General features: G+C 35.8%; 1 protein-coding gene and 1 pseudogene across 1 annotated transcript in view; both read left to right on the top strand.

Annotated features, from left to right (window-relative positions):
• The window catches only part of KLHL1 (kelch like family member 1), a 481,913-nt gene extending 469,174 nt beyond the window's left edge, over window positions 1-12,739 (top strand). The window contains exons 10-11 of the mRNA XM_061133331.1: window positions 6,734-6,905; window positions 12,680-12,739. Coding sequence (XP_060989314.1) covers window positions 6,734-6,905; window positions 12,680-12,739 — 232 coding nt within the window. The remainder of the gene's footprint in view (window positions 1-6,733; window positions 6,906-12,679) is intronic.
• A 5,651-nt stretch (window positions 12,740-18,390) lies between these two features.
• On the top strand, window positions 18,391-18,476 carry LOC133049774 (U2 spliceosomal RNA; annotated as a pseudogene).
• The last annotated feature ends 3,481 nt before the right edge of the window (window positions 18,477-21,957 follow it).

Genomic DNA, 21,957 nt, shown 5'->3' with positions numbered 1-21,957 from the left:
AGATTGCTATTGAACACTTCCAATCCCTGAAAACAGATAATTCAAAGATCTGGATCTTCCAGGAGAATGCACTACATATTTTAAATTTTCCTCAGAAATTTTGTAAAATAAGAAAAGAATGATGTCTATTTTTAAGCATAGGACATTATTTCTAAATTTTACCTAAATATAAGATGTACTCATTTCCATTCACTTGAGTTCAGTTCAGTCACTCAGTCGTGTCCAACTCTTTGCAACCCCATGGACTGCAGCACACCAAGCCTCCCTGTCCATCACCAACTTCTGGAGCTTATTCGAACTCATGTCCATGGAGTCAGTGATGCCATCCAACCACCTCATCCTCTGTCATCCCCTTCTCCTTCCGCCATCAATATTTCCCAGCATCAGGATCTTTTAAAATGAGTCAGTTCTTTACATCAGGTGGCCAAAGTATTGAAGTTTCAGTTTCAACATCAGGCTTTCCAATGAATATTAAGGACTGATTTCTTTAGAATGGACTGTTTGGATCCCCTTGCAGTCCAAGGGACTCTCAAGAGTCTTCTCCAACCCCACAGTTCAAAACCATCAATTCTTCAGTGCTCAGCTTTCTTTATAGTCCAACTCTCACAGCCATACATGACTACTGGAAAAATCATATATTTGACTAGATAGACCTTTGTTGGCAAAGTAATGTCTCTGTTTTTTAATATGCTATCTAGGTTGGTCATAACTTTTCTTCCCAGGAGCAAGTGTCCTTTAATTTCATGGCTGCAGTCATTATCTGCGGTGATTTTGGAGCTCCAGAAAATAAAGTCTGTCACTGTTTCCATTGTTTCCCCATATATTTGCCATGAAGTGACGGGACCAGATGCCATAATCTTGGTTTTCTGAAAGTTGAGTTTTAAGCCAAATTTTCCACTCTCCTCTTTAACTTTCCTCAAAAGGCTCATTAGTTCTTCTTTGTTTTCTGCCATAAGTGTGGTGTCATCTGCATATCTGAGGTTATTGATATTTCTCCTGGTAATCTTGATTCCACCTTGTGCTTCATGTAGCCCAGAATTTCTCATGATGTACTCTGCATGTAAGTTAACTAAACATGGTGACAATATACAATCCTGATATATTTCTTTCCCGATTTGGAACAAGTCTGCTGTTCCATGTCCAGTTCTAATTGTTGCTTCTTGATCTGCATTCAGATTTCTCAAGAGGCAGGTCACGTGGTTTGGTATGCCCATCTCTTGAAGAATTTTCTAGTTTGTGGCGATCCACCCAGCCAAAGGCTTTTGCATAGTCAATAAAACAGAAGTAGATGTTTCTCTGGACTTCTGTCACTTTTTCGATGATCCAATGGATGTTGGCAATTTGATCTCTCATTCCTCTGCCTTTTATAAAGCCAACTTGAACATCCAGAAATTCACAGTTTAGGTACTGTTGAAGCCTGGCTTGGAGAATTTTAAGCATTATTTTGCTAGCAGGTGAGATGAGTGCAATTGTGTGGTAGGTTGAGCATTCTTTGGCATTGCCTTTCTTTGGGATTGGAATAAAAACTGATCTTTTCCATTCCTGTGGCCATGCTGAGTTTTCCAAATTTGCTGGCATTTTGAGTGCAACACTTTCACAGCATCACCTTTTAGGATTTGAAATAGCTCACCTGGAATTCCATCACCTCCACTAGCTTTGTTTGTAGTGACTCTTCCTAAGGCCCGTTTCACTTCATATTCCAGGATTTCTGGCTCTAGGTGAGTGATCACACCATCGTGATTATCTAGGTTATGAAGATCTTTTTTATATAGTTCTTCTATGTATTCTTGCCACCTCTTCTTAGTATCTTCTGCTTCTGTTAGGTCCATATCATTTCTGTTCTTTGTTGTGCCCATTATGGCATGAAATATTCCCTTGGAATTTCTAATTTTCTTGAAGAGATCTCTATTAGCCTTTCCCATTCTGTTGTTTTCCTTTCTCTGCATTGATCACTGAGGAAGGTTTTCTTATCTCTCCTCGGTATTTTTAGAACTCTGGGTTCAAATGGGTATATCTTTCTTTTTCTCCTTTGTTTTTGACTTCTCTCTTTTTTTTTTTCACAGCTATTTGTAAGGCCTCCTCAGACAACCATTTTGCCGTTTGCACTTTTTCTTGTAGATGGTCTTGATCACTGCCTCCTATACAATGTCACGAACCTCCGTCATAGTTCTTCAGGCACTCTGTCTATCACATCTAATCCCTTGAACCTAATTGTCATTCCACTCTATAATCATAAGGTTTTTGATTTAGGTCATACCTGAATAGTCTAGTGGTTTTCCCTACTCTCTTCAATTTAAGTCTGAATTTGGCAATAAGGAGTTCATGGTCTGAGCTACAATCAGCTCCCAGTCTTGCTTTTGCTGGCTCTATAGAGCTTCTCCACCTTTGGCTGCAAAGACTATAATCAATCTGATTTCAGTATTGACCAGATTGTCCATGTGTAGAGTCTTCTCGTGTTGATGGAAAAGGGTGTTTGCAATGACTAGTATGTTTTCTTGAAAAAACTCTATTAGCCTTTGCCCTGCTTCACTCTGTACTCCAAGGACAAACTTGCCTGTTACTCCAGGTATTTCTTGACTTCCCACTTTTGCATTCCAGCCCCCTATAATGAAAAAGACATCTTTTTTGTGTGTTAATTCTAGAAGGTCTTGTAGGTCTTCATAGAACCGTTCAACTTCAGCTTCTTCAGCATTACTGTTCAGGCACAGACTTGGGACTACTGTGATATTGAATAGTTGCCTTGGAAACAAACCAAGATCAATCTGTTTTTTTTTTTTTTTTTTGAGATTGCATCCAAGTATTGCATTTCAGGCTCTTCTGTTGACTATGAGGGCTACTCTTATTTCATCTAAGGGATTCTTGTCCAGAGTGGTAGATTTAATGGTCATCTGAGTTAAATTCATCCATTCTCCTCCATTTCAGTTCACTGATTCCTAAAACATCAATGTTCACTCTTCCTGTGTCCTGTTTGACCACTTCCAATTTGCCTTGACTCATGGACCTAACATTTGAGGTTCCTATGCAATATTTCTCTTTACAGCATTGGATTTTACTTCCATCACCAGGCACATCCACAAATGGGTGTTGTCTCTGCCTTGGCTCTGTCTCTCCATTCTTTCTGGGGTCATTTCTCTACTGATCTCCAGGAGCATAGTGAGCACCTACTGACCTGGGGAGTTCATCTTTCAGTGCCCTATCTTTTTGCCTCTCCATACCGTTCATGGGGTTCTCAAGGCAAGAATACTGAAGTGGTTTGCCATTCCCGTCTCCAGTCGACTAAGTCCTGTTAGAACTCTCCACCATGACCCGTCCGCCCTGGGTGACCCTACATGGCTTGGCTCACAGCCCCAATGAGCTAGACAAGGCCATGGCCCATGTGATCAGACTAGTTAGTTTCCTGTGATTGTGGTTTTCATTCTGTCTGCCCTCTGATAGAGAAGGATCAGAGGCAATGGAAGCTTCCTGAAGGAAGAGACTGACTGAGGGGGAAACTGGGTCTTGTTCTGCTGGGCAGGGCCCTGTTCAGTAAGTCTTTAATCCAATTTTCTGTTGACGAGCTGTGCTGTGTTCCCTCCCAAACTATGATGGAGGTGATGAAGATAACGGCGGCCTCCTTCAAAAGGTCCCATGCATGCACTGTTGCACTCAGTGTCCCCAACCTTGCAGCAGGACACCACCGACCCACACATCCACCACAGACTCCTGGACACTCACAGGCATGTCTGGGTCAGTCTCTTGTGGGGTCACTGCTCCCTTCTCCTGGGTCCTGGTGCACTCAAGGTTTTGTGTGTGCCCTCCATGAGTCTGTTTCCCCAGTCCTGTGTAAGTTCTGATGGCTCCATGGTGGGGTTAATGGCGACCTCTTCCATGAGGGCTTGTGCCATATCCAGGTCTACTGCACCCAGAGCCCCTACCCCTGCAGCAGTCCGCTGCTGACCTTTACCTCCGCAGGAGACACTCAGACACAGTTCTGTCTCAGTCTCTGTGGGGTCTCTGGGTCCTGGTGCACACAAGGTTTGTCTGAGCCCTCTGTATAGTCCATGGAATTCTCTAGGCCAGAACACTGGAGTCGGTAGCCTTTCCCTTCTACTCCAGATCCCTGAATCTTCCCAACACAGGGATTGAATTCAGGTCTCCTGCATTGCAGGTGAATTCTTTACCAGCTGAGCCACAAGGGAAGCCCTGTAAGATGTACTTGTGTTTTCTTAATTTTCCTGTGGTATTGGTGTATGAGAATGTCTTCATTATTTGAGCTTTACTTAAAATTTCAGAAGCCTTCAGAAATACATTTATTATTCTTTAGTGCAATTAGTGTTATATTTTGTCTCAGTTTTTCTCCCTTTCTGAAAAGTGATCAGTAAAGTCTGTTGTGTAGATAATAGTTAAAAAAAAAAAATCCTATAGAGCTGAATAACAATCATATGGGGACTGAAATAGGACTTCAGAGAAAGCTATTTAAGTGAAGTGATTGTGACAAAAGGCAGACCTGCTTCTATTGGAGAAAAAATAAAATATAAAAGATGTTCACATTTCACTAAAATTAAGGTGTATTACACATTCTTCCTTTTAAGGTTATCTTAACTAAAAAAAAAAACTTCCTGGAGAAAAGTAAACAAGATAAAACTTACTTGTATTCATTATCCAACTTCAACCATCATCACCGATTTGCCATTTTTGCTTCATCCTTTCACCTTTACAGTACTTTTTTCCTGAAGTATTTTAAAGTACTTCTTAAACATGTCATTTTAGCTCAAAGCATTTCTGAATTCATCCCAGAAACAATGAAATATGATCACAACTTTACTTTTGCAGCTTAATTGCAATGTCATTATTATAATTAATGCAAATTTAAATAATCTCTTATTAAAATCTGATACCCAGAATTAAAATTTTCAAAATGTCTTAAGCATCTTTTAATAGTTGTTCTGTAAGTTGGAATCTGAGTAAGTTTCACTCAGTTTATTTTGTTACATTTTAAAGCCACATTTAGTTTATAACAGCTACTTCTTTCTAGTTATTCATTTTATCACTTTTTTTTCCTTGAAAAATTGTCAAGTTACCTATAAAATGTTTTACTTTGTGGATTGTACAATTTGATTCTTCTTGGTATTTTTCTTTGTTTCCTCTTTTTTTTAATGTTTATATATTTGAAAACGTTCATAGTAGAAATGTAAATATCTCAAAAGATTTTGCTGGCATAGATTGCATATTTGCATTTGTGTCTATGTGTGCTTGTGTCTATTTGTGACATTTTACATTTATTAACTATAACATTCAAAATTACTTTTGTTATTTGCCTGATAGCCTATGCTTTAACATGGTTCTGGTTTTGCAGGCATTCAACCAATCTCTCTTTTCACGTATATTACCTTGGCTGTCATAATTTCTCCAATCATGGTGTGTAAATGCTTGTAATGTCCTGGGTGAAATATTCTCTGTGAAATATAAAGTCCAGATCCCTGGGGTCTTCCCAGTCATTTCTCTTGTAACAACTTTCTTTATTTTCAATAAATTATAGGTTTTTGGTTTTTTGTGTGTGTGTGTGTGTGTGTTTTTTTTTTTTTTTTGCCTGTTTGTGTTTGTTTCTTTTGTTTGTTTTGGGGATCTGTAGGTGGAAAATTTCAAAGCAAGATTGGAGTAGAAAAACAAACTAAGAATATATTTGCATATATATGTTTGTAAAAATATTATAAAAAATAAAAAAAAAAACTTCCATCCATTCTTCTTTTACATTTACTTACTCTACTGGGTTCTTACTAGATGTTTTTGTATCTGAACCTATAACTGTAGGTTAAAAGCAAAGAAGTGGTTTAACCATTCCTTCTAAACTGAAGCAAAGCACCCTAACCAAGGAATTCTTTGTGGTTTTACCACCCAACCTATACAATATTTGTATTTAATGTATGGTAATCAGACTATCTGAAAATTTAATATTTGGTTAAAATTAAAAAGTAATAACTTGGACCCTCTGCTTCAATCTCTTGATTTACCAATTTCTCCCTTCAAGTGAATTCCAAGTGACTGTCACAGAAACATAGTTTTGTTCATGTTGTAATTGTTTCCTCAAGTTTCAAGTTTTCTTATTTTCCTATTGAAGAAACATGAAATACTTTCCTACTCTGAGAATTGAGTCATCTATTAGCTGATCAAATATCACCTTTTAAACAATGCTTCTTCTTATACCTTTGATCCTAAACACACTGCACATCTAGTTTTCTCAAAAACTAGGTCCATGCACTTTTTTTTTTAGCACTTGTGTTCTTTTGTGCAAATATCTTCTTTTTTTCTAGCAAATTTAGGATAGACTTTCAGACCTTGTTTAAAGAAGATTTCAAAAGTGAATTATTTTTTAATTCTCCCAGAGTTTTAGCCATTACTTCTGTTTCATGACCATAGCACTTTGTTTGTACTTTCTTGAAAGAACCTCATTCCATTGTAAAAAAATATTTATTTTCATATCTGTCTTTCTTGGGAAAAATAATGATATTCACTTTTGTGAAATGACTCTGCATCCATCTAGTTAACAGTCTAGCTATATTTTTAAAATATTTTAAACAATAGAAAGCCTGACTTGTGAATATTGGCTCTGGAACATCTGTTTAAATAATTGAGTTTTTAGGAAAAAAGCTAAGTTTTCTTTTCCATGGCTTGTTTTGAAAGAGCATCATTAATACCTAATAGTAAAGTTGAATGTGATTAGAATATGTTATATCCTATCATCCTTTTATTTTAGGTATGATCCCAAAACAGACACATGGACTATGGTGGCTCCTTTGAGTATGCCCAGAGATGCTGTTGGAGTCTGTCTTCTTGGTGACAGATTATATGCTGTTGGTGGCTATGATGGCCAGACATACCTCAACACTATGGAATCCTACGATCCACAAACTAATGAATGGACCCAGGTAAGACTGTTGCAAGCATAAGTCACTTCACATATAAGAATTTTTTTTTTCATTTACTTCCTGTGGAGGAGATGTGTACCTACAACCATGTATTTAGTTGAATTACTCTGAATTCAAAGTGACTGATATTTGTTCATTTTCATGTTCATTTTATAAAAAGTTTATTAAATCATATACTTTTGTGTACTTTTCTATTGTGTATTCTATACTTCAATAAAATTTATGTTAGAAAGTGGAATTTATGCTTCAGTGGGATTTCCATTTTATTATGTCATGCCAAGGGACAGGGACTGAATTTTAATCAACTGAAACAAAAAATAAAAGTGGAACATATTTGTTCACAAACATTTAACTTTGCTTGGTTATATAGATAACAAAATCAAATGAATAGAAGCTTGTAGAAATTAGCTTTCTGCTTCCCTTTTTTTGCTTGACTATGTTTGCTAGGTTCCTTGCTACCTATGGCAGAAAGAATATTCCATGGGATGGTGCTGCTGGAAACTGCAAATGGAGCTCTTCACAGCCATAGTCATAAAACGAAAGAACTTTGTTCAAAAAGCTCCCCAGAACAAATAGCAAAGAGGCCTGAACGGTCTGTTGCATAATGCATTCATTCCTGGCTGAACACTTTGGTCAAGAAGATGGAGAAAAATAATTGGCTGATCTTAGGTTAACCTTCAACTATACACAGCAATTAGAGATTCAGGATCATGTTCAGAGAAGCTTCCAATCCAGTCAAATATCTGGAGAATATGTGTTGGGGTGTGTGTGATCACTGGGGAAACATAAGGGTAGGACACCTTAATTATGGTGGAAAATACCTTAAGCTTACAGTTACTATAGACTTGCTTGTAATGAAGGGAACGGGTATGTTTTCAGACTTTTGTTTTAATATTCAATTTGTCTTAACTTTCTTTTTTTTCCCCCAAATCTCTCAATATTTCTTATTTCTCTGCTTTATCAGAAACTAAAAATCAAGAAACAGTACAAAAATAAAAAAATAAAAAACCTTTTTCCCACCAATTGGTACATTTAAATTCTAGAGTCTTACTTAGTTGAAGCAGAATAGTAACATTGTCTCCTCATATTCCTTAATGTATAGAAGGCTTTATTTTTGGTCATAGAAATTGACTAAAATTTATATGAAGAACTTGAACATTGATTCAAGTAAATTTCTAAGAAAAATTCTTACTTTTAAAGATACATGACTTCCTTTGATGATATGTGTTCAACTTCAGTATTAAATAGACTGAGTTGGAAGTACAAAATCAAACTCATCATGGTCAGGCTAAAGTATCTGCCTTATGACTCTTACTCTTCCCTAAGGGGAAATTCTTTGATTTCAATGAAGACAGATGTATTTGACAAAGGAGGAAGAAAACAGGTAGAATGGAGGAAAGACCAGTGTAAATTTGGAGAACTAGGTTCTGTGATTTTCTGTGTTTAACTTTAATTGTGAAAAAATAGTGTTCCTTATCTAGGGAGAAGAAAACATATAATAAGCTATAATAATTGCACTGAGAGTTTAGAAGATATATTTTAACTCCTTACATTCCCAAGTTCCTAGTTTTACAAAGGGAGCAATGCATGGATTATTTTTGATTTGCTAAGGAAGTACAAATTCAATGTTACATATCTTAAATGAACTACTTTTACAAATGAATATTAAATAAAGGAGGCTTATGGGCATATAAATGATATAATATAATATTTTCATTACATATTATAGTAACGAGCCATTATGCTTATCATTTCTCTAAAATTGAAGTCAGAATAATGCATGTACTATTAATGGGTAGAAACTTCCAACAGCCATTTTCCCTCATCTATGTTTTATTATACTCTTTTGGATCATATAGTATCTTACAAATAACAAAGTAGTATTTAAAATGTTTTAGAACAAATTTATTTTAGTATAATAGACATTAACTTTAAAATTCCTAAATTAAGATCTTACATCCCTATCTTTTCATTCTTTATATTTTTAAGACTTTCAAGAAGCCATCAGGAAACCCACACAAAATCACTTTGGAAAATTTTCAGGGTTCCACACTACTAGAGAAAATTCTCATATTTGCTGTATATTGCCTGTCATTTTCCCTTCACTTACTCCACAGATGGACAAACTCAATTGGTTATTTCACTTGTTTTTGACACCATCAAATGGGCAAACATTAGAATAAATAAGCAAATTATATTGAAATATGTAATGATGTATATTTGAAAAACTTCCCAAGCTAGCTAGAATTGGAAATAATGAAAATAGATGAGGGAATATTTGCCAGATACATGTCTTACATGGTTACATACAGAACACACAGGTACATGCTTGCATGAGTGTGTGTATTTGTGTTTTAAATAAACTTGATTTTGCCACTTAAATTTTTTTTTGCATTTGACTTGAAACAAAATATGTGTGCTTTAAAACATAGAAAGAAAATTTTAATTTTGTTTCCTCTAGCCTGAGTAAAATCATCCTTTCAAGTGTTTCTTTGGTACATGGTCATAGTGCTGTCATGCTGCATCTACCTGCAGCTATAAAAAAAACAAATACAATATGTCATTTGTTGTCATATATCCAAAGACTGGCATAGTTGCTAGCATGGGTAAAAGATGTGTGAAACTTTCTTAAGTGAATAAATTGTGAATTATTTTTGCAACTCATTTTACTCTGTTGTACATGGGTTTAGTTCATTTGCATACAATCAATCTGTAAGATATTTAGAATGAGTTTCAGGGAAGCCTGGTAAGATATTTACATTTTGGATTGCTATTTAATAACTGGTATCATGCCAACCTTTTTAGATTATCATAGTTTAGTGAAAGGTATAATGCTGGAGAGGGAAAAGGGCAGATTGTCAAACTATGTATTAAATAAGATAAAACTGAACCAAGGGGAAGAGAGGGAAAACTCTCAAATATTTAAAATGTGCTTATGTAAACTATATCAAATGCTTAAAATAGAATGATAAATGCTGGAGTAAGGGAAATACTTAACACTATGCTAGAACTTAAGTGTGTTGAGTAGAGAAATCTTCTTTTGGGAAATTATATAGATAGGATGTGGCATGGCAAATAAATAATAGTTAAACAGATAAAAATATGGGGAGTCGTTTGGTTTAAGAAACAATTTTTAAAGAGTCATGGGAAAGAGAACACATGGCATGCTTTACTGAGCAACAAATAAAATGATGAGGAATAAGTTTGGAGAGATAAAATGGGTCTTTATGATATAAGATGAGAAACCATGTTATAGAATCTTGACTTTACCATTAGCCAAAAGGATAGTTAATGAAGGACTTTAGGCAGGGAAAGCAAATAATCAGAATTTTATTTTAAAATAAGTGCACTTGATAGGATGGGAAAATTGATTAGGGGAAAGAAAAATCATAAATTTATTAGGATATACTTCACTAATTCACTGTGAAGGATTGGTGGGAATTTTTTCCTTCTTTCCTTCATTTTTTTTTTTTTTTTGCTAATCTAAAAATTAAATTGACATAAGACAAATTCATAGGAAAAAAAACAAACTTAATTTTATACATATGGAAATCCCATATGGACTCAAAGAATTGACCAAGAGCAGGAAGCTCTTATTTTGTTTTAGACAAAGAAACAATAAATACATAAAGAATTTAGAAGACAAAGTGGTTTGGGATTAGGTAGTAAATTAGTGAAGAAGTTACAAGGTTTTCTGACACAGCCTTCTTGGCCCTAAATTCCTTATGTCTGGTGATAAGGATGCCTTTTACGCTCCTAGTAGAGAGAGGGTACCATTTCACATGAAACATTTATCTCCTGCTTTAAGGGGTCAAAGGGGGGTCACAGTGCCCCTTCTGCATGAAGTATCACTCAAGTATCTTTAATTCGAAATAATCAACGTGCCAAAATGGCATATCCTGGAGTGGGTTATTTTACTCCTCTTTCACACTCAAGGTGAAATTGTAACCTGAACTAGTTGAAGATAGTAGGAATGGTGTAATTCAGTTGGTAGGAGAGATAATTATAAGACTTGATGTTATTCAGCTGTAAGGTTGAGGGAAATGAAACTAAGGGCTGTAGATATGCTTTAGGTTCCCGTCTTGAGCAACTGAGTAGAAGGATAAAAGAAATATTAGAAAGAAGAGTAAACTTGGGGCAGTGGCGGGGGGGGGGGGGGCAGAGATTCGTTTTTACATGCAATATAAGCATGTATAGAGACATAGATGCAAATGTAGATAGAGGTATACTTCATTTGGAACTATGCATAGTACTTTTCAGTGCTGAATGAACATCAGAGAGCATCTGGGGAACGCTTCAAAAATCCTACTCAGAACTCAGGTCATTCCTATTGAATGGTGGGCCTTGAGTGCTTATATTTTGTAAAAGCTCCTTAGATGGCTCTGACATGAAACAACACTTGAAAATAATTGGAAACTAAAAGAGAGACAATGGAAACTGTGCAATTTGAGTCAGAAATATTGCAAATGGTAGGCCTAAATGTTACCAGATTTATATCTCTTCATACTCCATTCACTGTAATATAGAGATGACAACATATGATGGGATTATAAAAGTGACTGTGGTGATCAACAAAAATTATTCTTAATACACAATATGCTATCAATATATCACATGCTCCTTTTTGCCTTTCACTTTGAGCAAATATCTGTGAAAAGAAAAAGAAAGAGACATAACGTTAACCTTTTTAAAAAAGATATTGTATTAAATGAAAGGTACAAAAAAATGATATGAGAAGATTTTCTATTTCTGTTTTAACCTATAGAAAGATAGCAGGTGACAATAAGCACAATTAAAAGAACTAATGTATAACTAGATAATGGTGGTAATTTTCATATGTAGAGGGTGAGATAGTGTCCTTTCTCAATCAATAAGATAGTGTGTGTGATCTGAAGTTATTTTGCTCTCTGCTACTTCATTTGCTACACTTGATTCATTTTATCTTCAGTTTGAAATAATATCCTGTAATTTCTAGTATACCTGATATTTTTATGTGAATGAATTATTCTTGGGAAACTGTATCAAAAAATCTTTGACCTGAAAAAGTTCAAATTATTAAATTCTTAGCTTACCTCCATGGAATAAATTTTCATTACAAATTTTTTAAAATTATTGTTTTCAATATATTTCTAGCCAATTTCATATTCAGGATTATTTTTTAAAAATCTCAGTTCTTAAAAAAAAAAAAACCTCAGTTCTAATCAATAACAATAATACTCATAATATGGATTTTAAAATAGGCCCTGTAGCAACTGTAATTATGTTCTATTGATGACAGCATATTGAAATCACATCATTAAATGTCTCTGTTTAGAATGAATTCATAGCACATTTTATTCAGTATAATATCTTTGGAAATGACTTCCCAGTGACTTCAATAGTGAAGCAACTATTTCACCTAAAATATACTCCAAGCTATCAATTTGAAATTTCATCAAAAGTGTGTCCAGGCAAGCTGCAGAAAAAATCTTTGCTGAAAATTTTCCTATAGAAGCTTCACTTCACTAAATATCATTAAAGAATTTATTACTTTTATCAAAAATTCCACAAATAATTGTAGGCTTTAAAGACTTCAATATTCATATTATTTTATATAAATGCCAGTTTCATTGTTTCCATGTTTATTGTATTACTTGTGGATACACTGGGAAACGAGAATTATATTTATTAATGATTTTCATGGATATGAATGAATTATTTAAGTACATTATAATATGTATATTTTTCCATGACAATAAAATGTGTCTTAAATCATATTTCATCTTTTTCAACAGATGGCTTCCTTGAATATTGGGAGAGCCGGTGCCTGTGTAGTAGTCATCAAGCAAACTTGACTTATATTTTTGGAGAGATTTTATTTGCTGGAGTGGTTATTTTTATATCAGAGGGCAAGAATGAGAACTGGAGATGAAAATTCTTCAAGAAAAAAGATTTTGGTAGATTTATCTACTGAGATCAAAAGAGGTAGAAGATGAAACAGAATTACGGGAAACAAGAGAACATCAAACTGCTGTGGGAACACTATCTGGTCGTATGTTAGTTCAGGAATGGTTATTGGTAATTTGTTTTGTATTGTAGCATACAATAACTAGAGTTACCAAAGGCTCGTTTTTCTTGGGCAATTAAAAGGAGAGATAAAGATTTGTGACATGGATAATTTCATGACTAAAGCTCGTTCAGTGTTCTATAATCTGTGATGATATTCCAGAGGTTTTCAAGAGTAGAAGACATGATATTTCATCTGACAGAATCTGATTGATTCTGCCCTAATTTCCTAATCAGATGTGGTCATATCAGGACGTGGAATGATGCTTTATTAAACAAACATGTTTTTTCCTAATTTTCCTAAACTTTGAGGACAATTAGAGAAACAGATTCATGCTTGCCTCTTGCACTCAGAAAACAAATCAAAGCTGCATATATCATCCAGGAGGATGGTTGAATTTTATTGCAACTGTATTAGCAATTTGAAGTTGGCAGACACAAAGGATTGTTTTCATTAAGCTTACCATAATGCTTTACTTTTTTGATCACACTGAGAATCAATACTATTAAAGGCTTTTGCCTTATGATGAGTTCAGTGTAAGCATGGAAACCAGTTATTCTGAATGTTTTATATATATATATATATATATATATATATATATATATATATATATCCATTGCATGTTGAAGTCCTTTAGAATTTTGTTCATAAAATATCTTAGAATTTTGAGGGAGAAATCTATGATACATTCATTTGCAGTGTTAATGGCCATTGTCAGAAGGAGGGCAGACTTCAGACCCTCACTCCCTACTTTTCAAACTTGGTACAGTAATAAGCACATTATTTTATGCCAAATGTTTGTAATTGTTTAAAGCATATAGTGGAAATGTTATACAATGTCTTCAATAGCTCCAGGTAAATGTTAAATATGATTAATAAATAATAAAAAATTTGCTTTTATCAGTGTATCTTTTTTCAATAAATTTTAATTCAGAACAGAATAAAAAACTTGACAAGTTATTTTGTAAAAATAGGCAAATTTTGTTGCTTGACCTCTCATAAATCAAGGAGTATATATTTTCATCAAAATAAGCTTATTTCCTCCTAAATACTATGCTGACACAAAGTGCAATCTCTATTGATTTTTTTTGTGTGTGTGTGATTACTCACTTGAGACAGTTAGCAATAATGCTTAAAAAATTCATATCCCATAATGAAAGTCTTGATAATCATGCGGGAACTATCAACAGAAAGAAATTCCCTCATTTTGAGTCAGTGTAAAACATGTAATTGAGTGTTATTGTTGGATAGTGGAAAAATACCAGACACCTAGAAACCAGAGAAAGTATTGATAGTTTATGTAAAGGAAATATTAGGAAATCCAATATTTTCCAATGTGTATATGTGATCAAATGTTATCAGTCACATTTTATTTCAGAAAATAACATAATTATAAATACAAGATGTTAAAAAAGTATCAGTGATTTTTAATTGTAGTTAAAAGATGTATAGCATGAAATGCATATTTTAGCCATTTCAAATTGTGAAGTTTAGAATTTTTTTTTGCCTATGTGTTCTCTTCAATACATAGAGCATGTGGATAATATCAGCTAACTGGAGTGGACAACTTACACTTAAAATGTTAAAGATTTTGAGGCTTTGGGGAGCTCTTTTAAACATATCCATGTCACTCTTTAAAACTATGCATAGTGACTTTAGTATTTTAAAAGATGTGAAAGTAGCAGTAAAAGTAATAAGAGAAATAAGAATCAAAGTTAATCTTTTTGGCAAGAAGGGAAACAATTTGCTATCCCCAAAATACCTTTTTTGGGGTATTTGGACATAAGGATTATCCTGAACTGGCTATTTTTTTAAGAAACAGCAGACACAGGATAATCTCTGAAAACTAGGTAGACATTCTGTTAGAGACATTTGTATTTATATGAGAAATTCCATTTGTAAGGGCATCTCCCTCTCTGTACAAGAAGAGGATGACTACATATCTAGAGACTCTAACAATGGAAAAAGCAAATCTGATTAACCACCTTACCCTATTTACTGGGATTTTACTGCTCCCATTAGTGGCTCCTTCACACTCCAGTATCTTCTTTTGTCTTTAGCTTAAAATAATAAGCTTTGCTAAACGATTTTAATGCTTTTCTAGATATGAGAAGATGCAAAAAAAAAAAAAAAAGGCTCAGAAACTTTTCTGAAAATATCTAACTATGTAAAGACCTGTTTTGTCAGTTTTTCCCAAAGCACAGAGTGCCTCATTCCTGATATCTGCCCTAAATATATTTCAGGATGATTTTTAAGTTCATTGACTGCAGTGGCTAGGGACTTCATCCTTATTAAAGAAAATGGTGAGTGACAATTTTTCATTCACACAGGTGATGATCATCTCACTTTATTTTATGATTGTGATATCTTTAAATCCTTAAGACTTTGATGGTAAAAGAATACTTGTTTCCTATTTCACTGCTATATGATTTTTTTTTTTTTCCTAACACTCTTGGTCTTTTTCACTGTTCATTATTCCTCTAAATGATAGTGAACCAGTAGTATTGCAATAGATTGGTGATAGTGGTGGGAAAATAAATTAAGTAAACAAAAAAACTTCTCCAATCCAGAAAACCTTGCCACAAGAGTACTAGAAAAAAAAATTTATTATGTAATAAGCATAAAACCAGAATGTAATACACATCACACATAACACTCTATGAGGTGGCAAAGATAAAAATCTCATCCTTTTCTGTAGCCAAGCAGACACAACTCATTAGACATATCTTTTTTTTCAAAATAAGAAATAAGAAAATTTTTTCAAAATAAGAAAATTCCTCTTAAGTAAGAGGAGCTGAACATTTGTCATATAGTTCATCCTAACTTTACCCAGGAGTTGCTTTAAAAAAAAAATCAAAAAACAAAAATCTACTAATGTGACTTGTTAAACTTGAACACCAATTTCAGCCATTATTTCTCTGTAAACTATTTACATTTCAGTTTTATCAATGAAGGTACCAACTAAGGAGTCAGTAATCCTGTACTCCAGGATAAACTTTGTTAGGAATAAAAGTAATTTTTTTTCATCTACTTTTATTTTGTCTAATTGTTCATTGGGTTCAAAAACTAAGTGAGGAGGAGTATACTATACACTGGATTCCCTCCAAGCCCAAGCAGCAAAGGTTCAGTTCAGTTCAGTTGTTCAGTCGTGTCCGACTCTTTGAGATGCCATGAACCGCAGCTGCCAGACCTCCCTGTCTATCACCAACTCCCGGAATCCACCCAAACCCATGTCCATAGAGTGGATGATGCCATCCGACCACCTCATCCTCTGTCATACCTTCTCCTCCTGCCTTCAATCTTTCCCAGCATCAGGGTCTTTTCAAATGAGTCAGCTCTTCACATCAGATGGCCAAAGTATTGGAGTTTCAGCTTCAGCATCAGTCCTTCCAATGAACACCCAGGACTGATCTCCTTTAGGATGGACTGGTTGGATCTCCTTGCAGTCCAAGCTAGGTGAAATGTGGATATGATAAGTAGATAATTCCAATTACAAAACTTTACAATTTTTACAAAGGAAGATATATGCAAGAGAAATTGTATGTTCATTCTATGTCCATTATTTTGCAATCTGTTTTAGTCTTACTGAGACAGGATAGGAGAGAAGTAATCCCTGGTCTCAAGGAGCCAACTTTGGCTTACGATTCTTATTCACCTTCATTCTCCTAAGATGATAAGTTCAAGTTTGCTTGGGAACTAATGATCAGCTTGCCTGGGTTAAGAAACAAGTCAGCCAAGTAAATTTGAAGATGTAATTGACTTTATTCAATGATTCATGAACTGGGTGGCACCCCATATAGGAACTAGAAGAGAGCTCAGAGAGGGTTATACAAAATGGAAGAACTTTATAGGAAGGACATAAGGCAAAGGAGCTATTGTCAAAAGAAATAATTATGTTTAGGCCAAGATGTCTTCTTTGGTGGGGGGAGGAAATATCATAGGTTTTATTAGGCAGATTGCCTCTTCTTTCCCTTGGGAATGATGAAAGTCTTACCTGAGAGATTACTTCATTGGTGATGATCAGAAAATTCTGAACTGTGTGATTAAAATTACATTTATGAAAGTCAAAATGGCAATTAGGTTAGGTATTAAATCTATGTTTGGTATCATGGACTTTAGCACAAGCAATACCGTTTTAGGTCTACAGTCTTCATTTTAACACTTAGAAGGGAAAACCACTTCCCTTGCTTACTGAGAAACTTGGTATTTTCAAAATGAATTATATTTAGAATTGATATATTAGCTCAGTTGGTAAAGAATCCGCCTGCAGTGCAAGAGACTCTGGTTTGATTCCTGGGTCTGGAAGATACAATGAAGAAGCGAAAGGCTACCCACTCCAGTATTCTTGGGCTTTCCTGGTGTCTCAGTTAGTAAAAAATCTGTCTGCAGTGTGGAAGACCTGAGTTCAATCCCTGGGTTGGGAAGATCCACTGGAGAAGGGAATGGCTATCCACTCCAGTATTCTGGCCTGGAGAATTTCATGGACTGTATAGTCCAAGGGGTTGCAGAGTTGGACATGACTGAGCAACTTTCATTTTCACTAATGGAGAAAATAAAACCCACAGCATCAACATCTTTTGTATTAAACTGAGGGAAGCTATTAAAAAGTTTGTGTTGGGAGTCAAGATAGCAGAGGAGAAGAGGCAGAGTTCACATCTCCCCAGAATTAGGCCAATTGCCAGATGCTGGTGAAGGGACCACACCAGCCAGGCTGATGGGAGGAATCCCCGAGAAACCAGTAGGATTTCAGGGGAGAGAGTAGCGGGAGAAATGGAGGTGGGTTTGGGCTGGCACATCTGACTGGCAGCTGGGGAAGGGGAGATGTTCACATGACTGAAGTGGCAGACTTACCCCAGGGTGACTCAGTGGGGAAGGAGGGACCCTTGGGGGCTTGGAGGGGCTTGGAGGATTGGGGATAACATTCCTGATGTTTCCTCCACTCACTTGGCTAGGGGAGCCTGCTGGGGTCCCAGGCCTGGACCTATGCCCTCTGATCTCCCATTGCCTGTGTGGAGCCTGGTGCCATTGGGGCAAGGAAAAGGAGGAATCTGAAGGACTGGGAGAGACCCTTAAGCTTTGATGTGTTGGGTTAGCCGCCTGACTTTCCTCTGCTGAAGCCTGGGCAAGATTTCTCACCATCCAAAGCCAGAGGTACTCCAGGGTCCCTCTGAGTCAGACTGAGGCTCGGATTTGCCCCCGCACAATCAGAACCACCCCGGCCCAGACACTTTTCTGGCATCATGGATCCTGAACCTAGACCCCGCCCCCACCTAAGCCCTGCCACTCACAGCCAACACTCTTCCTGGTTTATTGTTTTGGAGGGGGTTTGTTTTTTGGGGTTTTTGTTTGTTTGTTTTTGCTTTACTTTTGTTCTTTGCTATTGGGGTTCTGTTTTACTTCTGAAGGTTTTTTCATGTATCTTCTTAGTTTTCTAGTACAATCGCTTCTCGGCCTTTTGGCTAAGATCAAGTGTAGTTTTCTAGTACACCTGTTAGTTTCCAGATTTATTTTATTTTTTATTCTTTGTTATTGTTCTCCTTTTCTCTCGTTCTCTATTTTTCTTTGTTCCATGCCATGTGGCATATGGATCTCAGTTTAAGGACCAGGGACTGGGGCTGAGCTCCTGTGGTGGGGGCACTTAGTTTGAAACACTGGACTAACCTCAGATCCCAGGGAATATTAATTGCAGTGAGGTCTCCCAGAGATCCACATCTCAACACTGAGACAGCTCTAACTAACTATGTTCAAACACAAGTGCTGGAAACCTCAGGTCAAAAAACCTGTAATAGAGGAACACCATCCCACCCATCAAAAAAAAAAAAAAAAAAAGAAGAAGAAGAAATGAGATGAGAAAAAAAATATGTAACAGATAGAGAAGCAAGGTAAAAACCTGCAAAACCAAAACAATGAATAAGAAATAGGTATCCTATCTGGAAAATAATTAAAGATAGCAAAGATGATCCTGAATATCAGAGATAAAATGGGAAAAAAATGCAAGAAACATTTAATGAACACCTGGAAGAATTAAGTTGCTCCAGTCATGTCTGCCTCTTTGTGACCCCATGGGCTAGAGCACGCGAGGCGCCTCTGTCCATAGGATTCTCCAGGCAAGAATACCAGAGAGGATTACTATGCCCTCCTCCAGGGGATCTTCCAGGTCCAGGGATTGAACCTGCATCTTATTATGCCTGTGCATTGGCAGGCAGGTTCTTTACCACTGGTGCCACATGGCTTCCCTCATGGCTCAGTGGGTAAGCAATCTTCCTGCACTGCAGGAGACACAAGAAACATAGGTTCGATCCCTGGGTTGGTTAGATCCTTTGGAGAAGGAAATGGCAACCCACTCCAGTATTCTCTCCTGGAGAATCCCATGGACAGAGAAAACCTGGGCTACAGTCCATGGGGTACCAAAGAGTTGAACATGACTGAGTGACTACCACGACTATCACACACTAAAAGAACTAAAGAATAAACAAACAGTGATGAACAGCACAATAACTGAAATTAAAATACTCTAGAAGAAATCAATTGCAGAATAACTGAGGCAGATGAACAGATAAGTGAACTGGGAGATAGGAAGTTGGAAATAACTGCTGAAGAGCAGAATAAAGAAGAAAGAATGTAAAGAATAGAAGGCAGTCTCAAAGACTTCTGGTACAATATTAAATGCATCAATATTTAAATTATACTGGTCCCAGAAGAGTAAGAGAAATAGCAAGGGTCTAAGAAAATTTGCAAAGATCATAGTCAAAAACATCCTTAACATAGGGAGAGGAAATAAAATAACTAACCAAATCAGAAAGCAGAGTCCCATACAGAATAAGCCCTAGAAGAGCCACACCAAAACTCATATTAATCATAGAATCAAAAATTAAACACAAAGAAAAAAATATTAAAAGCAACAAAGGAAAAGCAAAAAGTAACATAAAAGGTGTGTGTGTGGTGTGTGTGTGTGTGCACATGTTCACTAAGTTGCTTCAGTTCTGTCTGACTCTTTGCCAACCCATGGACTGTAGCCCACCAGACTCCTTGGTCCATAGGGTTCTCTATGCAATATACTGGAGTGGGTTACCATGCCCTCCTCCAGTGAATCTTCTCGACCCAGGGACTTAACCCATGTTATCTCATGTCTCCTGCATTGGCAGGTGGGTTCTTTACCACTAGTGCTACTTGGAAAGCCCTAACATGCAAGGGAATCCCCACAAAACTATCAGCTGATTTTTCAGAGGAAACCATTCAGGCCAGAAGGAAGAGTCAGGATATATTTAAACTGATGAAAAGTAAATAAACAAAAACAACAACAAAAAAACACACAAAGCAAAAGCCTACAACCAAGATTACACTGTCTAAGAAGGATCTCATTCAGATTTAATGAAGAAATCAGAAGCTTTACAGGCAAGCAAACACTAAGGAAATTCAGCACCAATAAACCAGACTTACAACAAATGCTAAAGGAACTTCTCTAAGCAAGAAATACAAGAGAAGAAAAAGACACAAAAACAAACCTAAAATAATTAAGAAAATGGTAACAGGAATATACATATCAATAATTACCTTAAATGTAAATGGATTACCCTTTTACACCATTGGTATGAAAGTAAATTGGTACAGCCACTATGGAGAACAGTATGGAGGTTCCTTAGAAGAACTGAAAATAGTGCTACCTTATTACCCTGCAATCCCACTCTTGGGCATATACTTGGAGAGAAACATGATTGAAAAAGATACAAACACCCCAGTGTTCAATGCGACACTGAAATTGGTCAAGACACGGAAGTAACCTTAATGTTCATTGACAGAGGAATGGATAAAGAATATATGGTACAAATATACAATGGAATAATAACCATCAATAAAAATGAAATAACGCCATTTGAAGAAAAACGAGTAGACCTGTAGATTGTTTTACTGTAACTCAAAGAAGGAGAATTGCCATATGACATCCCTTGTATGCAAAATCAAAATTTAAAAAAAGATACAGATGAATTTACTTACAAAACATAAGTGACTCACAGACTTAGAGAACAAACTTGTGGTTGTCAGGTGGGAAGGATGTGGGAAAGGGATAGTTAGGAAGTCTCGGACTGACATGTACACACTGCTATGTTAAAATGTATAGCCAAAAGGCTTTTATTGTATAGCACAGGGAACTCTGCTCAAAATTACATGGCAGCTTGGATGGGAAGAGAGTCTAGAGAAGAATGGATACATGTATATGTATGACTGAATCCCTTTGCTGTCCACCTGAAACTATTCCAACATTGTTAGTTGGCTATACTCTGATGTAAAATAAAAAGTTTAAAGCAATATAAGTAGATTAAATACCCAAACCAAAAGACACAGGCTGACTTAATGGATACAAAAACAAGACCTGTGTATACACTGCCTACAGGAAACCAATTTCAGATTTGGGACACATACAAACTGAAAGTGAGGGCATGGAAAAAAATATTCCATGCAAAATGAAATCAAAAGAAAGCTAAAATAGCAATATTCATAAAATAGACATTAAACTAAAAACTATTACAAGAGATAAAGACAAGACATTGATCAAAGGATCAGTTCAAGAAGCCAATATAGTGACTATATATATTTATGCACTCAGTATAGGAACATCTCAATACATAAGACAAACACTAACAACAATAAAAGGAGAAATTGGCAGTAAGACAATGATAGTGTGGGACTTTAACACTCTAGTTATGCCAATAGACAGATCATCCAAACAAAAAAATAAATAATGAAAAACAAGTTTTAAATAACACAATAGGTCAGATAGATTTAACAAATATTTATAGGACAAGCCAATCTTAGGTATCCAAATAAATTTTCTTCTAAAGTGCACATGGAATCCTTTCCAGTAGAGACCACATCTTGGGTCACAAATCAAGCCACAAAAAAGGTAAGTAAATTGAAATCTGATAAAGTATCTTTTAAAAACACAGTGCTATGAGATTACAAGTCAGGTACAGAAAACAAACAAGCAAACAAACAAACACATTACCT

Source organism: Dama dama, chromosome 30 (genome assembly GCF_033118175.1).
Source record: "Dama dama isolate Ldn47 chromosome 30, ASM3311817v1, whole genome shotgun sequence".
In the NCBI taxonomy this organism is placed as follows: Eukaryota; Metazoa; Chordata; class Mammalia; order Artiodactyla; family Cervidae; genus Dama; species Dama dama.
Note: the sequence above shows the minus strand (reverse complement) of the source record. Positions and strands in the feature narration are given on the sequence as shown.